This window comes from Equus quagga, chromosome 1, assembly GCF_021613505.1.
Source record: "Equus quagga isolate Etosha38 chromosome 1, UCLA_HA_Equagga_1.0, whole genome shotgun sequence".
NCBI lineage: Eukaryota > Metazoa > Chordata > Mammalia > Perissodactyla > Equidae > Equus > Equus quagga.
In genome coordinates, this window is record NC_060267.1 from 72,507,296 (window position 1) to 72,529,219 (window position 21,924).

Genomic DNA, 21,924 nt, shown 5'->3' on the forward strand with positions numbered 1-21,924 from the left:
TGTGTGTGTGTGTGTGTGTGTGTGTCACACTACCGTGTGTAATGGAAGTCCAAGTTCGCTGAATGGCTACTGACTGAATGTTCTCTTTCTCTGTGTGTGTGTGTGTGTGTGTGTGTGTGTCTCACACTACCGTGTGTAATGGAACCAGGATAGCCCAGTGGAAAGTGCTGGACTTTGGAATGAGACCAGGTTCTGAATCCTGGCTCTGTCCTTACTTTAACCTTTACCAGGTTCCTAACATCTCTGAGCCTCAGCTTGGTCATCTGTAAAATGGCTCTGCTCCCTGGTCAGCTTTACAGATCAGTGACGAATGTCAAACAAGAGTTATGCAAACCCCACAGTTTGATGCCTGGCTCAGAGCAAATCAGAGTGGGAACTCGGTAAACAGCAGCTATCTGACCAGGCTGTGAGAGAGCTGGGTGTGTGCAGACCAGAGCCCCCAACTCTCAGAAGGAAGCTTTGATATGTAAAAACAGAACCCCTGCCCCTGCTTGGAGCTGTGCAGAAAGTGAGATCTACAGAGAGGTTCCTGGGTGGCCTTCCCGCTTTGATATGGAAACGGGAAAGAGGAGGCCCCAGGCCCAGCTGCTAAAAATAGGTGATGCCAACAGACTTTGACCTTGCTTCAGGGCTGGGCAGGGCACTATGGAAACCAGGCCTGGCTCTCTGCGGGGAGCTGGAGATATAAGCTGGGTATGCAGAGGGCGTGCCAAGAGCCCTGCCGCTGCCAGCCCTCTGATTTGCATGTCAGGGGCTGAGTGGGGGCGTCAATCCTTGCAGGAGTCTCAATTATGGAGCAATAAGCCAAAGGCCAAGTGGACAGTCCCCCCAACTCCAGGGTCTCCATCTGTAACCCCACTTTCCCCAGAAACACACCTCCCACAACACCCAATCACCTGCCACCAGCCACACCATCCCAGGCCCTCCAAATATCAGTGACGCCCCAGAAGCCACCTCAGCAAATCCTCCCAAGGGCTCTTGTCTAAACTGCTAAGGTTTCTCCCACAGGCAAGGCGGCCTTGCAGGTTCCAGCTAACCTCAGCATATCACCTCTGGGGGCTGTGAAGATTTCTGGTGCCCCTCAGACTGCCCAGCCAGGAAGAGGAGACCCACACCCACGTCTCGGATCACAAAACCCTTTCTCCTCCATTAACTCACTGAGCGCCTCAATTTCCCTGTGGAACAGATGTCACCACCTCCACTGTGCAGCTGGGAAAACTGGGGCCTGAGAAGAGCACTTACGCCTGCAGTCGGAAACACGGCTGAGTCTCAGCTGTGCTCCTCGGTGACCTCTCAAGGTCTAAGGCTTTGGTTTCATCATCTAGAAGATGGAAACATCTGGCAAGTGGCTCCTAAGGTCCCTTCTGGGACTAAAGACTGAGATTCTCAGCTGTGTGCCTTGTCACCAAGTTAAGAAGAAGTCGTAAGTCTTCAGATCCAACCAGAAAGGTTTCTTTATACACACAAATAATGACCCAAGGCCAAATGAACAAGCTGCCGCAGCAGGCGAGATCAGCTCAGACACTGACACAGATGAGGAAAGTACTCTGGGAGCCAGGACACGCTGCATGAAGGGCTGTCATGAACGATGGCCAGAAGCTTAAAAGGGGAGAGAAAGGGCGTTCCAGGAGGGGAACCAGCACAAGCCAAGACACAGAGATAAGTGCAGGATTCACCAGAACCCGGCCTGCAAAGAGCCCAGCTTAGAAATCAGACTGATGAGAAGGGTCCCTGGAGCCGCCCCTGTCGCACACCGCCTGGATCCTCAGCCGGCAGACAGGACCCTGCACCTGCTTCTGTGGGGAAGGAAAGCAGCTCACAGAGCGGGATGCTGGAAAGGCTTTAGAGGCCGCAGAGTCGGAGTGTCTGCAGGCGTTTGGCCCGGGAAGGACGCCTGGCTCCCACCGTGAACGGCCCTCCTGCCACAGTGCTCAGGCCCCAGTGGATGGGAAAGCCAGCAGCCAAGGAGCAGAGGGTCACAGCAAAGTCTTTGGTAATGGAGTCACATCCTTGGCTTCCTGGGAATCCGAGTGGATGGAGAGAGGTCACCTGGGGATGAGGACAGGCCACAGGGCAACAAGTGCCTGGCTCTAATGGCAGAAATGACAGATATCTTCCCCCTTCTGACTAGAAAAGATGTGTAGGGCAGACACACCTCCCTCCCCTTTAGTCTTAGAATCACTGAACATTAGAAGTAGCAGAACTGGTGGGGAATGGGTCCAAGAACCCCATTTTACAGATGAGGAACCTAAGGCCAAGGAAGAAAAGCTGGCTTCTCTAAGACCCACCAAATGAGTAAGGGGCGGAGCCAGGAACAAGGTCCAGATCACCTCCTAGTCCAGGGCCGCAGACGTTCTGAAGCCAAAACTATCACATGCAGTAAGTCACACAGGGGAAGGTGGAACAGAGAAGAGTTTCCAGGAAGAGGAGGGCCGACAAGTGTCAGATGCCGGGGACGAAGAGAACTCTAAATTTGGCACTCAGGAGGCACCTGGAAATGGAACTGTGATGCAGGTGCAGGGAGTAAAGCTGGAGAAACAGGTAGACTCCCTGAGACAAACAGTAAAGGGGGTGGACAGAGAGAAAAAGAAACTTCGAGGTGCCGGAGAAGACAACTCAAGGAGGTTTAGCTGCATGACCTTGGCCTTCCCAGCAGGAAGAGAGGCTGACTGTGAGAACAGAGTCTTTGTGGGGATCTGGGTGGTCCAGATTCAGAAGGCCAAGCCATGGGGCACTTAAGGGTCCATTAGGGACGAACAAGGCCCCAAGAGCAGCTCGGGGGCTGGGACTTTGCTGAACCTGTGATCTGCAATCTGCGCTGGTGCCAGAAGGCACAGCCCGTGATTCTCCAGCAATGCCTGGCAGCCCGGGAGAGGCAGCAGAGGAAACAGATGGGCCTGTGTGTCAAGGGGAGGCCAGGGGACAGTCACGGGGGCAGGAGAATCAAAGGGCAAGTGAGGACACAGGTGAGACAGCTGAGGCTTTGCCAGGCTGAGAAAAGGCAAGGGCAGGAGGAGGCTGGGAGAGGGCCAAGGCCAGAGGTAAAGAGACTCGAAAGACGGGATCAAGAGAAGTTATCATGGAATGGGGAATGACAGAATTCTGGATCTTGGAGTGGTGACAGGATCCCAAAGCGAATCTGTGAGAGGTTTGCTCAAATGAAACTTCAATGAGAGGAAACGGTGTCTGAATGTTTAGAACTTTAATTCTGCAACTTTAATTCTGAGGCTGCCCAGTGGAAGAGAAAAACTAAGACATCAGCGGCCTTGAGGGATGACAAGGACAGTGCTGGGGTCAGAGGACAGGGGCACTGGACGGCCTAACCTCAAAGAAAGCAGAACTGGACAGCGAGGTGGAAGGAGAAAAGCTGGCCTGCCCCTCCACGGCGCCCCGGTAGGCCTGAGTGAGAGTCCCCAGCGGGGAAATAGAGAAGGAATCAGGACCATGAACTTAAGGAGGCAGCTGGAGCATTCACAGTAACAGCCGGAGGGGAGAGGGTATGGGCAGACAGGAAGTCCCGAGGTGCAGAGGATGTTGGCCATGTAGAGGGGACGTTTGGGGGAGCAGAGGGGACTGCCCACCGAGGAGGCACTGTAGCCAGGATGCATTTAAGTCCCGATTCCACTGCATCATCTACTGACTCAGCAACACACTAAGTTCTCAGGCAGACTCAATTTCCAGGCACCGATGTTGAGCATCTTCACCTTATAACATTCATGTGTGGCCCCCAGGAAGTATCTAAAACTGTCTTTCAGGCAGAAAGTCTGAGCCATATATGAGGAGCTCCAGGTCTCTAGCCCAAACATCTGTCAGGAAACCCACCCTTTCACACACTGTCTAAGCAGTATCACCCCTTACTCTGTCTATCTCCTTACTCTGCTTTATTTTTCTTAACACTTAATTACCGCCTGTCATTACATGTGTTCACTGTGCTATCCACAGTGCTTAGAGTGGGGCCCAGTCCATAATAGGCACTCAATAAGTGTTTTTAGATTGCTGAATAAATTATCTTTGAAACCCAAAGCTAGGGGCTGGCCCGGTGGCACAATGGTTAAGTTTGCACGTTCCACTTCTCCGCGGCCCAAGGCTCGCCAGTTCTGATCCCGGGTGCGGACATGGCACCTCTTGGCATGCCATGCTGTGGCACGCATCCCACATATGAAGTAGAGGAAGATGGGCACGGATGTTAGCTTGGGGCCAGGCTTCCTCAGCAAAAAGAGGAGGACTGGCAGTAGTTAGCGCAGGGCTAATCTTCCTAAAAAAAAAAAAAAAAAAGAAACCCAAAGCTAGACTTTATTGAAGAGGGAGACTCTGAAGTTAATCCTACTTTTTAAAAGAGTGGCTCTGAGCTGCGTCGAGTTCACTCACTCCAGCACCTCCACGGTGAACAGTTCTGTCTCGGGCAGAGCAAGGGAAGTCTTTGCTGACCGAACACAACCCCCTGGAGCCTGCAAGATGGTTCTCGAGCAATGCCAAGACCTGCTCCGACTGCCCCCCGCACCCCCTAAGCCTGGCTAGGATTCAGCCTGTTCACAGCATCGGCTCTCTACACCCAGCAAGAGTCCACAAGACAACGGTGGTGCAGCCTCTTCTGCCGGCTAAAAATAAAAGCAGGACCTTTAGAAGGATGTCTATAAGGCTATTTCTTCTTCTTTCTACTTAGTCTAGAAATGTGCCCATATTGCATCCTCGTGCTCGGAAATGTTTCCCTAATCTATCCCTGTGCGCAACAGGAACGCTTCCTTCTCCCTCCTCTCTCGCTCATTGGCCAGCCCCAGGTGGGGCATCTTAGATGCATTTCACACGGGCACCAGCACCACCATCCCAATGCTCATTACTGCAATAACATCACAGTTTCACTCCCATCTTTCTCCACTAACTGCTAGCAAGTGAGGATCTGCGATTAGCATGAAAGGCCAATGTGTCCTGAAATGTATCAAGGAATACATACTGCGACCTGTGCAGAGTCGAGGAACTGGAGGCCAAAGTAATCTGTTTCCACGAGGTCCAAGTGGTACACGATCTGATCAAACAAATCCTGGCCTTTGGCATGTTTCTGGAAGACAATGGGGTAGACAAAAATTTAGGACGTGACAACTGGGTAAGAAACAAAAGAAATTTTTTAAACCTCAATAAAATCACTTTCCTCTTTAGATTGCACACACATATGTGTCACAGTACACAAATTTTTAAAAATTATTTAAAATTACTGTATATAATACAAACTCATAATGACAAAAAAACCACCAAACAACAACTTCACAGGATGATTAGGGAACCAACATCTTACTACAAAAACTGGTAAATAAAGGGGAAAAAATCAAGCATTGATCCTGCCTTTAGCTGTAGCACTGGGTAACCAAAGAGTAGATGACAGCATATACAAAAATTAACTCAAAATGGACCAAAGACCGAAATCTAAGAGCTAAAACTATAAAACTCTCAGAATAAAATGTACGCACGAATATTCATGATGCTGGATTAGGCCATGGTTTCTTAGATATGACACCAAAAGCACAAGTAACAAAAAAAATAAACTGGACATCATCAAAATGTAAAATTTTTGTGCTTCACAGGACACCAAGACATCGAGAAAATACAAAGATAACCCAGAATGGGAGAAAATTTTTGCAAATCATGCACTGATAAGGGACCTCTATCTAGAATATATAAAAAACTACTACAACTCAATAATAAAAAGACAAATATTCAATTGAAAAATGGGAAAGGATATATATATATATATATATAGCTAGTTCTCCAAAGATATATGCACGCCCAAAAAGCACATGAAAAGATGCCCAACATCATCAGTTATCAAATGCAAATCAAAACCACAATCAGATAGCACTTCGCACCCGCTAGAATGGCTATAATAAAAACGACAGATAATAAGAAATGCTGGCGAAATTGGAACCTTCATATAGTGCTGATGGGAATGTAAAACTGTGCAGCCACTTTGGGAAACAGCCTGGCAGTTTCTCAAACAGTTAAACATAGAGGTACCATCTGAGCCAGTAATTCCACTCCTAGGTATATAGCCAAGAGAAGTAAAAACATTATGTTCATACAGAAACTCGCACACAAATGTTCATAGCAGCATTAATCATTAATAGCCAAAAAATGGAAGCAACTCAACTGCTTATCAGCTGATGAACAGATAAACAAAATGAGGTCTTATCCATACAACAGAATATTATTTGGTCATAAAAAGGAAGTTCTGATCCATGCTACAACATGGACGGACCTTGAAAACTTATACCAAGTACAAGAAGCCAGTTACAAAGGACCACATATTATATGAAGTGTCCAGAACAGATAAATCTAGAAACAGAAGTTAGATTAGCGGTTGCTTAGGGCTACAGTTTATGGGGTGACAGCTCAGGGGAGCAATAGATGCACAGCTCTATGAATATACTAAAAGCCACTGAATTGTACACTTCAGGTAGGTGAATTGTATGATATATGAATCTCAATAAAGCTATTAAAAATAGCAGCTGGCCACTGTTTTTCTTTATGGTAGTATCCCAACAAATAAAAGAGGGAATAACAGAATTGCAATAGCAACAATTTGGCAACTTCTAATGAATGGCAGGCTGGAAGCACTGGGCACCAGTGGCTACTAACATCACAACAGGAGACAACTAGCCATTATGTACCTCTGATTAAGACACACCCCACCACCCAAGACATGATCTTGCTCCCCGTGCCTCTCTCTCTACAGGAAAAAAGTCAAGCCTGGGACGGATTCAACCACACATCCAACTGCAGGAAATGCAGAGGAATGTTCTCAACTACACGGGACAGCCATCTGCAAGATCAAGCCAGTGGGAAACTCCAGAAACTCCTCAGGACAAACGACCTAGTTTCTTCAACAAACAGAATATAGGGAAGAGAAGAGAGGGAGAGGACACCTACAGATTAAAATAGATTTAGAAGGCTTTTTTTTTTTTTAAAAAAAAGGGCAAAACTAAACTGCAATGTCTAGGAATGCACAGCTGGGTGATAAAACTTGAAAACAGAGAGGGGAGAGCCCTGTGGCATAATGGTTAAGTTTGTGCGTTCTGCTTTGATGGCCTGGGGTTCTCGGGTTCAGATCTCAGGTGCGGACATGGCACCACTTGTCAAGCCATGCTGTGACAGCGTCCCACATATAAAATAGAGGAAGATGGGCACAGGTGTGAGCTTGGGGACAATCTTCCTCACACACAAACAGCTTGAAAACAGAGTAAAGAAGCGATGACAATAAAGTCAGGGAGTGGCTGCTCTTGGGGTGGGAGGGGCTCTGACTGGGAGTGGACACAGGGTGGACTTCCGGCTGGCTGGAGGGTTCCAGCTCTTGGCTTGGGTGGTGGCACGAGGGCGTCTACCTTCTAGTAACTCATTAAACTGTATCTATGTTTTATTTGTACATCTGTATTTGTGTTATACAAAATAACAACAAAAAGTAAAAACAAAAATCAAAATATATCACTGGATTACAGACAGCTTCTTTCCTTCACTCTTTCCTCCCTGGAAATACTCCTCTGAAGGCAACAATTCCACAGAAGCAGGAGGCTCGACATGCAGTGACATTCTCTGTGGGATTATTTACCAGAGAAATGGGGGGGGGGGGGGGGGGGGGGGTGGGGGGGAATGTGTGCAAAAAGAAGAAATAATCAAAACTGGAACCACAGAGACACAGAACTGGAGCCCATGAACACTCCAGAACACTGCTGTGCTGTTATAAAAGATAATTATGAAGATGAGATAGAATAAGGAAAATTCTTATGAGAATGTTAGGTAAACAGATGACGAAGGAGTAAGAAGCTGTGAGTCCAACATCATAAAAATATGTAGGCACTGTACGTGGACGGCTTGACAAAAAAACAGGAAATTCACAAAAACCAAAATAGCCGTGTTAGGATGGAGAAGCTATGGATGGTTTTCTTCAACACTGATCTTTTGGCAGTTGTTAGACAGGAAACACAATTTTTACAAAATCACCATTCTGGCACTCTTCCTCGTTTAGCAACCCATCCTCTGGATGGATCTTCTTCTATGACTATCCAGTGCTACTGGCCCCATGCAACACCTATTAGCACAGTGCCAACGCTTCATTAGCGTGTTTCCTAGTGGGACAGAACTAGTTAGAGTAAAGCTTTAGCAGCAGGATGTGGCAGAAAGAATTGGGCTTGGAGGAAGCCGGAGACCTGTGCTCTAGTCCCAGATGTACCACTGACTGTGTGACCTCAAGCAATTCATAATGACTTCCCAAAATCCATACGGCCATCCTGGACTTCTCCCGTAGCCGCAAAGTGGACACGGCACCCCGAATATACAGGGCTGCCAAAACTCAACTGACCCCAAATTAACCTGCTCCCCACCTACTGGTTCAGGGCTTACTATCCAGGTACGTAATTTTAACTTACAGAGTATGAACTGAAAAACACCATTCCGTACATGTAAAATGAGGACACTCAGCCTAAGTTTCTGTCTGGGTCATTCCAAATTTTACTTTGCTGATGTCTTTCTAAAACAGCTCTTAATTTAGAAGGAGCTCAAGGTGAAGGTTGGAAAAAGACCTTTCTGGGGGTGGCGGGTCCCTTCCTATCGGCAGACACTTACTCAGCTGGGCTTGGAGGTGGCAGAAGCAGGGTCTGGTGGACAGGAAATACCATTTTTACCCACCTGTAGACACTTCCCCCTTCTGTCCCCCACGAGTATGCTCTTTGGTCTCTTCTGCTGGAAGAGAGAACTCCCCATGGCCCTTTCCAGCCCTAAAAGAATCTGGTAAAATTCTGAAGGAATGTATGGAAGAGAGGAGTTCCTTGAAAGAGAGGTGCCAGTGGTTAAAGGTAGAAGGAAGATGGGAAGGTCAAGGCCACTGCTCTTGAACCCACCATTTCTCACTCCTCCCAGCCTGCAGCATCCACTGTCAAAACCGAGAAGCTCCAGCTAACTTAACCCACCTGCACTGCCAACCAGGACATCCCCCCGGGCAGCCCCTCGAAACCCACAATTCATCTCAGGCTTAGCCCAAAGATTCCCTTCTTCGGCAGCCTCCCCAGCTCTACCTCCCCCCGCCCCTGGCAGTTAAGTGCCCCCTCCTCTGTGTTCCCACAAGCAGGCAAGTGCCTTTACTACATACACACTTTTCACAGGCATCACAGCAGCCTGTGTTCCTCTACTTCAGGCTGAGCACGCCCTGAGAGCAGGGACCAGCTGTGTTTATCTGAGTACCACCTCCCCTGCCCTCCATCCCCAAAGCACAGGTCCCAGCTGGCACACAGCAGGTGCACCATAAATGTCTGTTTGCTGCATGGATGGATGGATGGATGGATGGATGGATGGATGGATGGATGGATGGGGGATGTGTGAGGTGGGGGGTCAAGAAAGAGATCTTCTGGATGGGCCATGCTAAAGCACAAACAACAGACTGATATTTCACAAGCGGCAGCCCTCGAAATGAGAATACACTCATCAAAATCTTTTCAAATTAAGCATTCCATAAACAAGCACCTAGGGAACTGTGCTGCAAAGCCATTTACCTAAACACAATTTTGTGGCTATTATGTGAGGTGCTGTCTAGTGGTTACAATAGGAGAGCTGTTATTGTGGCGAAACTGGAAGCCACTCCTTGCTGCCTCATAGTTAACTAGGTCTCCCTCTCTGTGATGAATCCATTCATTCATGCAACAAATATTTTCTGATTGCTCATCAAACGCCAGCCACTATTCTAGGTGTTGCGGTAGACTGGGGCCGCAAAGTCTAGAAGGAGAGTAGCTACAGGAAGCCCTCACCAAACAAGACCTTCCTGGGGAGCAAGGCCATCCAAAACAGCTTGAGACCTGAACTCTCAGGCAGCAATCCCACTCATCTCCCTGCCTTCTTAAGCAGAATGTACTGAATGTAAAAACCTTACTAAGTCCAGATTGACATACCAGAATCCAGTGATGCTCCATCTACTTCAAGACATGTATGGTGAGCTGTTCCCAAACACAGCAGGCTCTAGAGAGCTCTACCCTGGAGTTCTTGCACCCATGTCTGCTAATTTTTCTTCCTCCCATCTCAATACATCACTTTTCACCAGGCCCAGCAAGCAGTGGTTCTGAGTCAGTATGTCTCTCTGTAGCAGCTCCTTCTGATCCGACAGTAGCTAGAAATAACCAAGCTCATGAAAATCGTGTGTAAAATAAGAGTACAGAGTTGCCAACCAAAGAATGGATCAGGCAGGCAGCCAGGAAGGAAAGGTATGGACATTGTGATACTTTTGCTGGCCAGTCAGAGGTTCCAATTTTGCTTACTTACTGGTTCCTAGCCATGATCCTGATAAGGAAGACAGCTGGACAGCTGATGTCTTAACTGCCCCCCAAATAAATGAACTATCCTGACCCTCTTGGATAAGATGCAACTGGCAATGTCTTAGTGCAACCTGACCCAAGTGCAAAGCAGGGGGCTGACTGTGGTCCCGGAAGAACAAAGACAGAAGCCAATCCATCTAAATCTCATTAGTCTCAATAGCATAAGATGCCAGCCACTTTAGGTAGGTTTGAAAGCAGGAAATAAGCTGTGTGTGAGTGTGCCAGTCAAGTGTATACATCCGCGCTGTGAACTAAAATGGAAAAGCGTGGCCTCTGAGCAGTGAAAGGATTTCAGGAGACATCTCCTTGCAGGCGCACGGGGCTCTCCTCTGTCCACCTGCTCCACATCCATCAGAGGGCACGTCCTCTGCACCCATCTTCAGAAAGGCTCTCCCTTTTCTCTCTTCACAGCTCAGGCCATATCACCCTGTATGGACCACAACAACAGCCCGAGTGGTCTCGCTACCTCTAGTGTCTCCATCCTAACCCCGTCTTCCCCATGTCTGCCAGAACGGGCTGCACACAACCCACCCCTCCTCTCAGTCACTTCTCTGCACAAAACTTCTACCAGAGGATGAAGTGCAGGCTCCTTAGCCTGGTGTCAGGGACTCCGCACAACCAATACTGCCCAACCCAATACACGTTTTATCTCCACCAGGCCCCACATGTACCCTGGGCTCCAGCCAGACGCTGGAACACGTTCTCCAAGTGTGACAGCACCTCAACATACACAGCAGGTCCCATCCCCATGGCTTTGCCTGTGTCGTTCCGTTGCCTGGGTACATTCCTTCTACATCCCCATGCCTAGCCCCGCCTGTAGCAAGTCAATCCCCATGGCCACTTTCAAGTGACAACTGTCATTATTAAACTGCCTGTTGGTGGCACCTCGTTCCGTTCATCTTTGCTTCTCTACCATCTGACTTTCTGAAGCTCAATAATCAAATGCTGACGTGGATTAAGGGGAATTCTCAGTTCCCACAACAGTCTTCAAATGACCCACTATTCACAAGGTCCTGGTCCATGTCCCCTGGGAATTCTCTATAGCCAGCTGGCACCTGGGTGCAGAACCCTGGTACTACCATCCCCCCTTCCAGATCCCAGTGTGTTCTAATGCAGTCTAGAACACCAGTGCTTTGGAAACCATCCCAGACTGTAGCCTTTCCTTACGGCTAATGAAAATGCTATGCCTTATACACACAAAATATTATCACGTTCTGGATGTTTATATATGGGTTAAAAAATAACCAAAATAATTGTGGTGATGGTTTCTAAACCTAAGCGCAGGCTTCTGCATTTTTCCAATTAGATTTCGTCTAATTTAAATCGGCCCATGATTTGCCCTGTTAAGAACATGATGAGTCCCAGGCTGTTATCCCACGTAGCAGTGCCTGATCTCTGTTTGACAACACGTGGGAAATTTGACAAGCAGGCGGAGGCGGGTGGAGTGGGGGTGGGGGTGGTTGCCTTCCTTTAGTTCTACACTACTAATGGTAACCATCTGATGGTGGCCTCAGTCCGGTTACGAGGGCACACAATTGTCCCACGTGGGGCCATGTGCTGGGACTCTGAGAGGCAAAAGTCAGAAATCCAGTCGTACCTCTTTTCTAGCAATATGACCATGACCTTAGGAAACCACCCCCCCGCCGTGCTTTTTGCGAAAAGCTAACGAAAATCAAGGTACAGAAGTCCATGATCTAGTAACCCTATTTAAAGAAAAAATGAAGCTACTCTGGTTTGGGGATTTTTGTAAACACATGTTGGTCCCTAGAGATCAATTGCTTCCCTCCAAAGTCCTTAAATGCCCCCAGTTTACACGGCTCCCAGGACTCGGCCTGGTCTCATCAGTTGGCTTCCTGGTCATGGTTCCCAGAAGGCACCTGCCTTAAGGCCTGTTTCAAGTGTTTCTAGGAAGCACTAATTCCACGGTTAGTTACTAGCTGCTACCCTCCACCCCCCACAACTTGATAACTTGCTAGTTTTCTATGAGCCTTAGTAGGAAACTAGCCTCTGTTACACACACACACACACACACACACACACGCATGCACACACAAGTGGCCCAGGAGTCTCTGTCCTCATTGCCATCACTATTAAGTCATCATAAACAAACTGTTTACTCTAGGATATCCTAAACACAAATATCCGAAATTACCAAATAAAGTTATCTTGAAATTTCATCATGAGTCAGAAATACCATCTCAGCCATCAGCCAAATTTGGTGTCTCAAAACTGGAAAGTACTGATGCAATGAGAGGCATAATCTGCGGGATTCAAGGCCAGGCTGCCCGTAACTCCCACCTCCCAGCAAAGAGGGCTTCAGTGAAGACAGATTCCGTGTCCCCATTCTGCAGAGAAGGTGACTGAACCTTACTGTTACGTGACCAAGTTCATATGACTTATAAGTGGCAGAACTAGAATCAGGACCTGGTCTTCTATTGATTCTTAGGACAGAGTTCTTTCTACCTCATCTCATTGCTTCTCTAGTCAACTCATTCGCCACTTGGGCTCCAAGCACATGCAACGTGTCCTGCACACCAGAAATATTTCTTAAGCCCACTTCAACACACAGATGCTGAGAGCCTACTTCATGGACAGTCTTGGCTACAGCTGGGATACAAGGCCACGTGGTCCAACACCAACCGATCTCATGGGTGGAGAGGCAATTCCCGTTTTGTTTGCAGGGCAGGAAAGTTGTGGCAGAATGGAATGGAAAGTAGATTATTTGCTCATAAAGTAACACAGAAGCCAAGCACTGGAGTGAGGGGACATCAACAGTCTGGGCGGCTCCTGGAAATTCAATTCTGGTAAAACAGAGCACATGTTATTAATTTCCTGACTTGCCTGGTTAACAATCTCTGGGAAATCAGAGGAAGCAACAAAAACAACTGCCCTTAATCTTGATTAGTAAGGAAGTAGGGATAATCTCAGAAGAAAGTGACTGTCATCTTGGTGTGCGAGTCTGCTGATCAGTTCCACCATCATAGGGTTCTCCTTCAACCATGGGCATGGGGCTCTCAATGCACACATGAGGTCTGGGCAGGCAGATTTTAGCTTTAACTGTTCCACCATGGAACACAGCCACACTGGGTCAAGTGATGGAGAGATCTATTTAAAACACCGAGACGTGTGTTGCATTATCCATTAACTATTGATCAGCCTCTATTCCAGGCTGATAAACCATCTTCAGGCCAAGCTGTATTTCCATCTCAGCAGAGAGTCAAAGCTCTCATTTGTTCCTTTAACAGCACCTGCCTCGTAGGGCTGCTATGAGAATTAAATGACCCCACTGGCCACGATCCTATGAACCTTCTTTTAATCAATGTGGAATATCTAACATCTCCTAGCAACCTCAATTTCTGTCTCCCTATAGCTCCTTCAAGCATATCTAACACGAATGGTTTAATAGTTGATTAAGTGAGGGTTTCCTGTTGATTCCTCAAGATGCTCAATGAAGTCTGGACACCTAAAGCTCCTTAATCCTGGCTGCCCTGAAAACTAGTTTCACCCAACACTTCAAATATTATGCCTCCCACTCTCAATAAGAAACATCGAAACAGCACATGTTGAACACTGTAATTTTTTGGTGACACTACTATCAGGGCATTTTAATATACTATCCCTACTGACAAGGACACTAACAAAACAACAGATAACCTCCCGAACACAAAGGTCCACTGGACGAACTCCTCTTACAGTTCCAGACTGGGAGCCTCTCCACGTCACCTTTAGCGTTAGGTAAGGCGAGTCACGTGACATGTGGCAGCACTCTCTGCCCAAGTGAATCCAGGCAGATCCCCAGTGAACGGGAACAGGTGCAGGAGACTGCCTTTAATGACCTCTAAGGCCTGTGCTTCCCATCCCAGCGGCCTCCACCTTACACCAAAAGATAAGCAAGCCCACAGAGACTTACAAGGTCCCAGTGGCAAGTACCTAAGGTGTTATTTTAGGTTATTCTTTTAAACTGTGGTGCTTACAAACACGGCTGCAAGGTCTTTGTCCTTTCCCCTGGAATCTAGAAGGAGCTGGCACTGCTTCAACCAAATAGAAGGCGGTGTTAGTAATGTTTTGTGATTCCCAAGGTGAGGTGACAGGTGCCTTGGGATGCCTGCTCTGGGAGAAGAGCCAGGCGCCATGTGAAAAGTCCAACTACCTTGGGACTGCCATGCTGCAGAGGCTATGAGCAGCTGTTCCAGTCATCTGTCTCAACCGAGCCCAGCCTTCCCGCCATCCCCACTAAGGTACCAGATATGTGAGCGCAGTCATCTTGGACTCTCCACACCAGCCCTTCTTCCAACTGAGTACTCCCGGGTGACCTTGGTTAATGCCATGAAGAGCAGAAGAATCTCCTACCTGAGCCCCACCCAAATTCTTGGCCAACAGAACCCATGAGCTAAGGAAAACGATTGTCTTAAGCCACTAAACGTTGGGGAGTTTGTTATGCAACAACAGATAACCAGAATGAAAACCACACACGGACACAGACACAGCATGTGTGCATGGCATATGTGTGCGTATATACAAGATTTAGTAAGGAAAGTTTTTCATAAGTTTGAAAAATGTTTCTTAAGAAATTCCCATACTGTGATGCTAACTACGGATTAACGTCCTTGGAGACAAGGAAGTAGAATAATAAACACATGAATTCTTTAAAAAAAAACAAAAGGATAAACAAACTAAAAAACTCTTCAAAGGCCACTAACTCTGTTTAGGAGAAAAACATTAAAATCTAGGGTTGGATTGCCTGAAGCGGCCTTACTCTACATTCACCAACTACATTTTAAGAACTCAATAGGAGCTGGCCCCGTGGCCAAGTGGTTGAGTTCACACGCTCCGCGTCCGCAGCCCAGGGTTTCGCAGGTTCGGATCCTGCGCTCGGACATGGCGCTGCTCATCAATCCATGCTGAGAGGGCATCCCACGTGCCACAACTAGAAGGACCCACAACTAAAAATACATACAACTATGTACGAGGGGCCTTGGGGAGGAGAAGGAAAAATAAACTCTTAAAAAAAAAAAAAAGAACTCAATAAACTGCACTGAAAAGTGGGGGAGGGGACCGTTACGGACTAAAGGAGACTGAAGAGACATATTTACCAAATGCAATGTGTAGGGAGGGGGTAGTTGGCTCCTGATTCAAATAAACCAACCGTGAAAAGGTTTTTGAGATGACTGGTGAAAACTGAACAAGGACTTGTGTTAGATGATATTACAGACTCATTGTTCATTTTGTTGAGTATGGTAATTGTATTATGCAGATACACACGTTTTATATACATATATACATATAAATATAAAATGAGATACCAAGTTAAGGTTAAGTGATAAATTGTCTGGAAGTTGCTTTAAAATACTCCAGAAAAACAATAATAAATGGGTGCTGTGCATATGAGAGTTTCATCACACTGTTCTCTACTTTGTGTATTTAAAAATTTCCATAACAAAAACTTAAAGAAAACCTCACAAACCGCAAAGACGCTGGGGGTTGGAGGGCAGCGGCGCGGTCTGGCCTGAGCCCTGCCCTGAGAATCCAAGCCTCTGGTTGGGAAGAGGCGTCATGTCCACCATGCAGGTGACAGTTCTATACAGAAGGGGAAAATGACTCCCGGCTAATTTTCTTCCATGTCACTAAAACAAAAAACCATACACAGACCTCTGTGTGGATCCAACTCAGGCCCTACCGATGGACCTTAAGACACAGTTCATCCCAACATCCCAGTCCCTTGGAGCAGCTTACAAGGGGGCTTCGCCACTGTACTTTGTGCCCAATTTTACAGACACAAACAGCACACTTTCACAGCAAGGAAGAAAGCACGTGCAGCAACGAAAGCTAAATTATTTTAGCTTAGGACACCGAAGTTAACATTCTACCTCAACTGCATGGAAACAATGATTTTATCCCCGAGAACGTTTCTGAGGAACACAGGACTGATTTTTGATCTTCACCTAAAGCACCATAATCTGCAACCCAGCAGAGTCGAAACATTCGACATGGAACAGGACAAGCTCCTCAGTGGACATCCCTGGATAGCCACAGTGACCAGGGCTCGGTATGGAGCCCTACTCAGCAACCGAGTTACCAAGTAACCACACAGGAATGCTCTAGAAATCAGCACATCCAAGTCCCTATTTTACAGGTGAGTAAAATGAGGCCAGAGGCAGGTCACGTTGCCACGCAGGCAGCCACTGCAGAGCCAGGAATAGACCACGAGCCTTCTGACCCTGAGACTAACACAATTTTCTTTCTTAGGACTATCTTCAGTCAACTGCATAACAGATGTTACCTCAACAGGAAAGGAAAGGGCAAGCCTGGCACTTCTGCTCCGAAAAGGTTAAAAACCAAATATGCAACACCCAAACCCAGAAATCTCAGTGTTAAAAACTCCTTGCCTATAAAAAGTGCTTGGTTTGGGGAAATATTTTTGGCTTTTTTTAAATGGTAGACCAGGGGAAAAAAAAAACAAAACACCCAGACCACAGGAGAAAGGAAAAAGAAAACGAAACAAATTTGTGCCTGACTAAACAGTAACACGCAATTAAAATGATGGATGTCTCTGTGCCAGAGGTTGAATTTGAAACAAGCTGCTGGAAAAAGGGCAGCCCTGAAAATAAATTGCCAAATTATTTTTTGCAGCCAGATTGCAGATCCCCACTCTGTGCAATTCTGAAAGCAAATAACTCCACATAAATAAATAAGCAACAAATTCCCAGGAAACTCGGCCAAGAAACGTGAAGAGAAAGAACTAACTTTGGGTGGGAGACGGCCCCCACCCATCCTGCAACCTGGGAACGTGACTGAATTTGCAGAGGAAGGCAGGTCAATGTCACCTCGCACACACAAAGCGTCCCCCGACTACCCAGTCCTGTAGTCACTGCTCCCCTCTTCTCTGTGGAGCCCTTTCCAGCTCTGAAAGCACCGTCTGGACAGCATGACCCAGCCGGGGAAGCAGTGGCTGAAGGCAGAGGTCGAGCCCCCGCTCGTTTACTTAGCTCAGGTCGCGTCTGGTGTCAGGAAATTTCTGGTAAGGATGGTTGAGAATGACAGGACATGAAATGATGGATTTAACAGGGCGTGGCCCCCGGGTTCACCCATAGGACAGTCTGGTGATGGAGGCCACCTCATGCTCATTCACAAAAGCAGATGAGCTTTATGGAGGTTAAGTGACAGGGGAGTGTTATGGGCTGAACTGTGTCTCCTCAAAATTCATAATTTGAAGCCCTACTCCCAGTGCCTCAGAATGTGGCTGTATTTGGAGACAGGGCCTTTGAAGGGGTAATTAAGTTAAAATGAGGTCATCGGGATGGGCCCTAATCCTATGTCACCGTCCTTATAAAGAGAGAGGCTGGGTCACGCGGAGACATCAGGGATGCTCGAACACAGGGAAAGGACTCGGTGAAGAGAGAGGGAGAAGAGGCAGTGAGCGGGCAGCCATCCACAAGCCCAGAAGTGAGGCCTCAGAGGAGACCAACTCTACCAGCCCTGGGATCTTGGACTTCCACTTTCCAGAACTGCGAGAAAATTAATTTTCGTTGTTTAAGCCACCGAGTCTGTGGTATTTTGCTATGGGAGCCTGAGCAGACTAGGACAGGGAGGGACATGGCTTCAATCTAGGACCAGGTTCGAATCTGGGCTCCCCCTATTAGAACCAGCATGACCCCAACTACGCCCCGTAGCCTTTCAGAGCTTGTGTCCTGCCTGTAAATGGAGAGAACACCGCACCCATCCCACCGAATGAGTGTGGGATGAAAACACATACAGAGCCCCATACAACACGGTCACAGGCGGCCACTGGCAGAGCCAGGGCTGTGCCCCAGACCTCTGACTCTAAGTCTCAGGAACTGGCCACCACGTCCCTCTGGGGATCCAGAGCCTTTGCTGGATGGCAGCCCATGGACACCTTGCACGGTGCTCCCGGGGACTGAAAGTGACGGTGAGACCCATCCCCAAAGCCTGGACACTTCCTCAGCCACAGCATAGTCTTGGACCCCAAATTCCTTGGGTCCCATCCACGGTCAGTACTCCATAAGGACGGACAATGAACCCAGCTAACAAATGAGCCTGCATTTTACTACTGTCAGTGATCACACCAACCGCGAACGCACAGAATTTTAGAGCTTTCTACTTGGCTCTGCGTGCACGTAAGATTTTCAAACAGGTTCATGAGTGGAAAAGCACCTAAACCCTTCTCCTTTAACCTTGTCTATGGTAAGCTTGGCTGGTAGGGCCATAAACCATAACGGACGCACCACCATCCATTCATCCGACAGAGGGATACACAAATAGTTGTCTTTTTATAGGTGGCCTTTGATTTTTTCATTTTTCTTCTGTGTCTTTTTTTTTGGTGAGTCAGTAGTCTTTTAAAAAAAGTCTCCTGCAAGAAGAAGGCAGAGAATAACTCGTTCAGATGGAGAAAAGGAGGCTGCAATACCTCTCACAGCCTCCCTGTAGGGTTGAATTTGTAAGGATGGCGTTATCAAAATGATTTCCCTGAGGTGCGGGATTTTGCGGTTAGTATGAGCTGCTGTGAGAGGAACCTTGCCTGTAAGTTCATCACACAGAAAGCTGACCTTTCCCTAGCCATTCCTAAAAAAATTTTTCCAATCACATATGCATTTTTACAAGCAACCAGTGAATACCAAGCAAGGTACAAGCATTAACTAGTAGTATGGAATGTTACTCTAAAATAGAAAACACAATTAGGAAATTATTTACAGACCGAAACACCTAAGTACAAATATAGTAACTTCTCGTCATTTTAGCTGCTGCAGATTGGTCATAAGCTAACCCCAATTTTCCCCAGTTCAAGCACAGCTAATTCACCTGGAACAGCTTTAACACACAACACCCCCGTGCCCCAGGACTTCAAACCCACGTAAAGGTATTCCTACCAGACTCACCACCCAGGCACCAAACCCCCAACCCCAGACCTTCTAAGAGACTTAGAGAATGTAAAAGAGGGAAATCCATGTGGGGTCACGCAGGTGCCACCCACACGTCAGGCACTTTGAGGAATTCCCGCTGGATGGTGCATAGCCCCAGAACCTTCCCCCCCAGGGAACTGGATCATGAGGAAGGAGGGGAGGGGCAGGCACCACACAGACCCAGCCAACAACTGCCACTCTGCGGGAACTCAGATCAAGCCATCAGATCTTCCAGCGTTTTAAGAAAGCCTACAAATTTGAATTTTAAAAGCGAAATGTGGCAATTTTTGAAAAGTCTTCTACAGACCTCTAGTTTTTTTTTTTGAATTGAGGTCATGATAGTTTATAACATTGTGAAATTTCAGGTGTATATTATTATTTGTCAATCACCATATATATGTGCCCCTTTACCTCTTTTGCCCACCCCCTCACCCCTTTCCCCTCCGGTAACCACCAATCTGTTCTCTTTGTCCATGTTTTACTTTATCTTCCACATACGTGTGAAATCATATGGTGTTTGTCTTCCTCAGTCTGGCTTATTTCGCTTAACCTAATACCCTCAAAGTCCATCCATGTTGTTGCAAATGGGACGACTTTGTCTTTTCTTATGGCTTAGTAGTATTCTTTATGCAGCCATTGGTTGACGGGCACTTGGGTTGCTTTCACATCTCGGTTATTGTGATATTGTGAATAATGTTGCAACGAACACAGGGGTAAATAAGTCTCTTTGAATTGTCTTGTTTTGTTTTTTGCTGAGGAAGATTTGCCCTGAGCTAATATCTGTTGCCAATCTTCCTCTTTTTTATTTTTGTCTGTCAGTTGCCACCACCGCATGCCCAGTAACAGACGAGCGGTATGGTTCCACACCCAGAAACTGAACCTGGGCCACCAAAGTGGAGCACACTGAACTTTAACCACTAGGCCATCGGGCCTGACCCTCTTTGAATTGTTGATTTCAAATTCTTTGGATAAATATCCAGTAGTAGGATGGCTGGATCATATGGTATTTCTATTCTTATTTTTTTGAGCAATCTCCATACTGTTTTCCAAACTGGCTGCACCAATTTGCATTCCCACCAGCAGTGTGTGAGGGTTCCCTTCTCTCTACAACCTCTCCAACATTTGTTATTTTTTTGTCTTGGCAATTACAGCCATTCTGACAGGTGTAAGGTGATATCTTATTGTAGTTTTGATTTGCATCTCCCTGATGATTAGTGATGTTGAACATCTTTTCATGTGCCCATTGGCCATCTGCATATCTTCTTTGAAAAGATGTCTGTTCATATCCTCTGCCCATTTTTTGACTGGGTTTTTTTGTTGTTGTTGAATTGTATGAGTTCCCTATATACCTTGGAGATTAACCCCTTGCCAGATATATGATTTGCAAGTATTTTCTCCCAGTTGGTGGGTTGTCTTCTCGTTTTGTTTCTGGTGTCTTTTGCCTTGCAGAAGCTCTTTAGTCCCATTTGTTTATTTTTTCTTTTGTTTCCCTTACCTGAGTAGACATCGTATTCAAAAAGATCCTTCTAAGACCGAGGTCAAAGAGAGTACCACCTATATTTTCTTCTGGGAGTTTTATGATTCCACGTCTTACCTTCAAGTCTTTAATCCCTTTTAAGTTAATTTTTGTGTATGGCATAAGATAATGCAGACCTCTAATTTACTTTTTAATTAGTGCGACACACTACATATACACGCCAATATGTGTGCAACTCAAGGAATTATCAGAAGTGAACACACCTGTGCAACTACCGCCCAGGTCCAAAAACAGAACAGGACCAGCTTACCTGGGGCCCTCTTCTTATTTTCCACCCTTTCCTTCCTTCCCACAGGGACCACAAGTTTGTTTCGCCTGTTCTAAAGTTCATATAAATGGGACCCAGCATATCCTCTTCTACAGCTGTCTGGGGACGCTGCCCTCCAATGCAAACAGACCTTGTATCTCTGAATGAAGGCACACAGATGGCACTTTACTAAGTGGAAGGGAAATGAGACCCAAGTGAATTTACCTTTTATGGATCTCGGCTCACAGGGGAGAGAGACTTGCAACCACAGGGGGAGGCATCAGAGATAAGAAGGGACTAGGTGTGGGTGGAGTGGGCCAGAGGGGGAAGGTCTGCTCCTGGATGACAGGGACAGCTAAACGACAGGGGCCAAAGGACAGAGGTGGTGGCAGGTGCCAGTGGGAGGAAGCCAAAGTTCAAAGTTCATGGCCAACAACAAGGCAGAAAGTAAGCAAGCCCAGAGAGACCACAACCAGGGCAGCTGGGGCCAACCCCAGAGCCCAGAGCTTCTGCGTTTTTCCCAGAGGGCAACAAACAGGCCGGATTCCTGGAAGGAGGAATCAACAGAGATTACCTGGTGCCCTGTGTCTTTACAAAAACTCCTTACCAAGGACAATTCCAAATAAATGCAAAGTAAACAGAATAGTATAGTACACATCTGTCACTCCGCTTCAACAATGATCAACATTCTGTACCATCTTTTCCTCTATTCCACCCTCCCCCGCCCTCCATTAATTTTCTTTTTTGGCTCATAAACGGTAAAAATTTATTGCTCACAGTTCTGGAGGCTGGAAGTCTGAGATCACGGTGCCAGCATGATCGAGTGACCCATTAATTTTTTTACACTTCTTTTTCCGGCTTGGTGGTAAATTTACTTAA

The 21,924-nt window shown here is 46.9% G+C and overlaps 1 protein-coding gene across 8 annotated transcripts in view; it reads right to left on the reverse strand.

The window, feature by feature from the left end:
- EPB41L4B (erythrocyte membrane protein band 4.1 like 4B) overlaps nucleotides 1-21,924 on the reverse strand; it is a 130,080-nt gene that overhangs the window by 89,475 nt on the left and 18,681 nt on the right. For all 8 annotated transcript variants that reach the window (XM_046657966.1, XM_046657991.1, XM_046657948.1 and 5 more), the window contains exon 2: nucleotides 4,952-5,056. In XM_046657966.1, coding sequence (XP_046513922.1) covers nucleotides 4,952-5,056 — 105 coding nt within the window. The remainder of the gene's footprint in view (nucleotides 1-4,951; nucleotides 5,057-21,924) is intronic.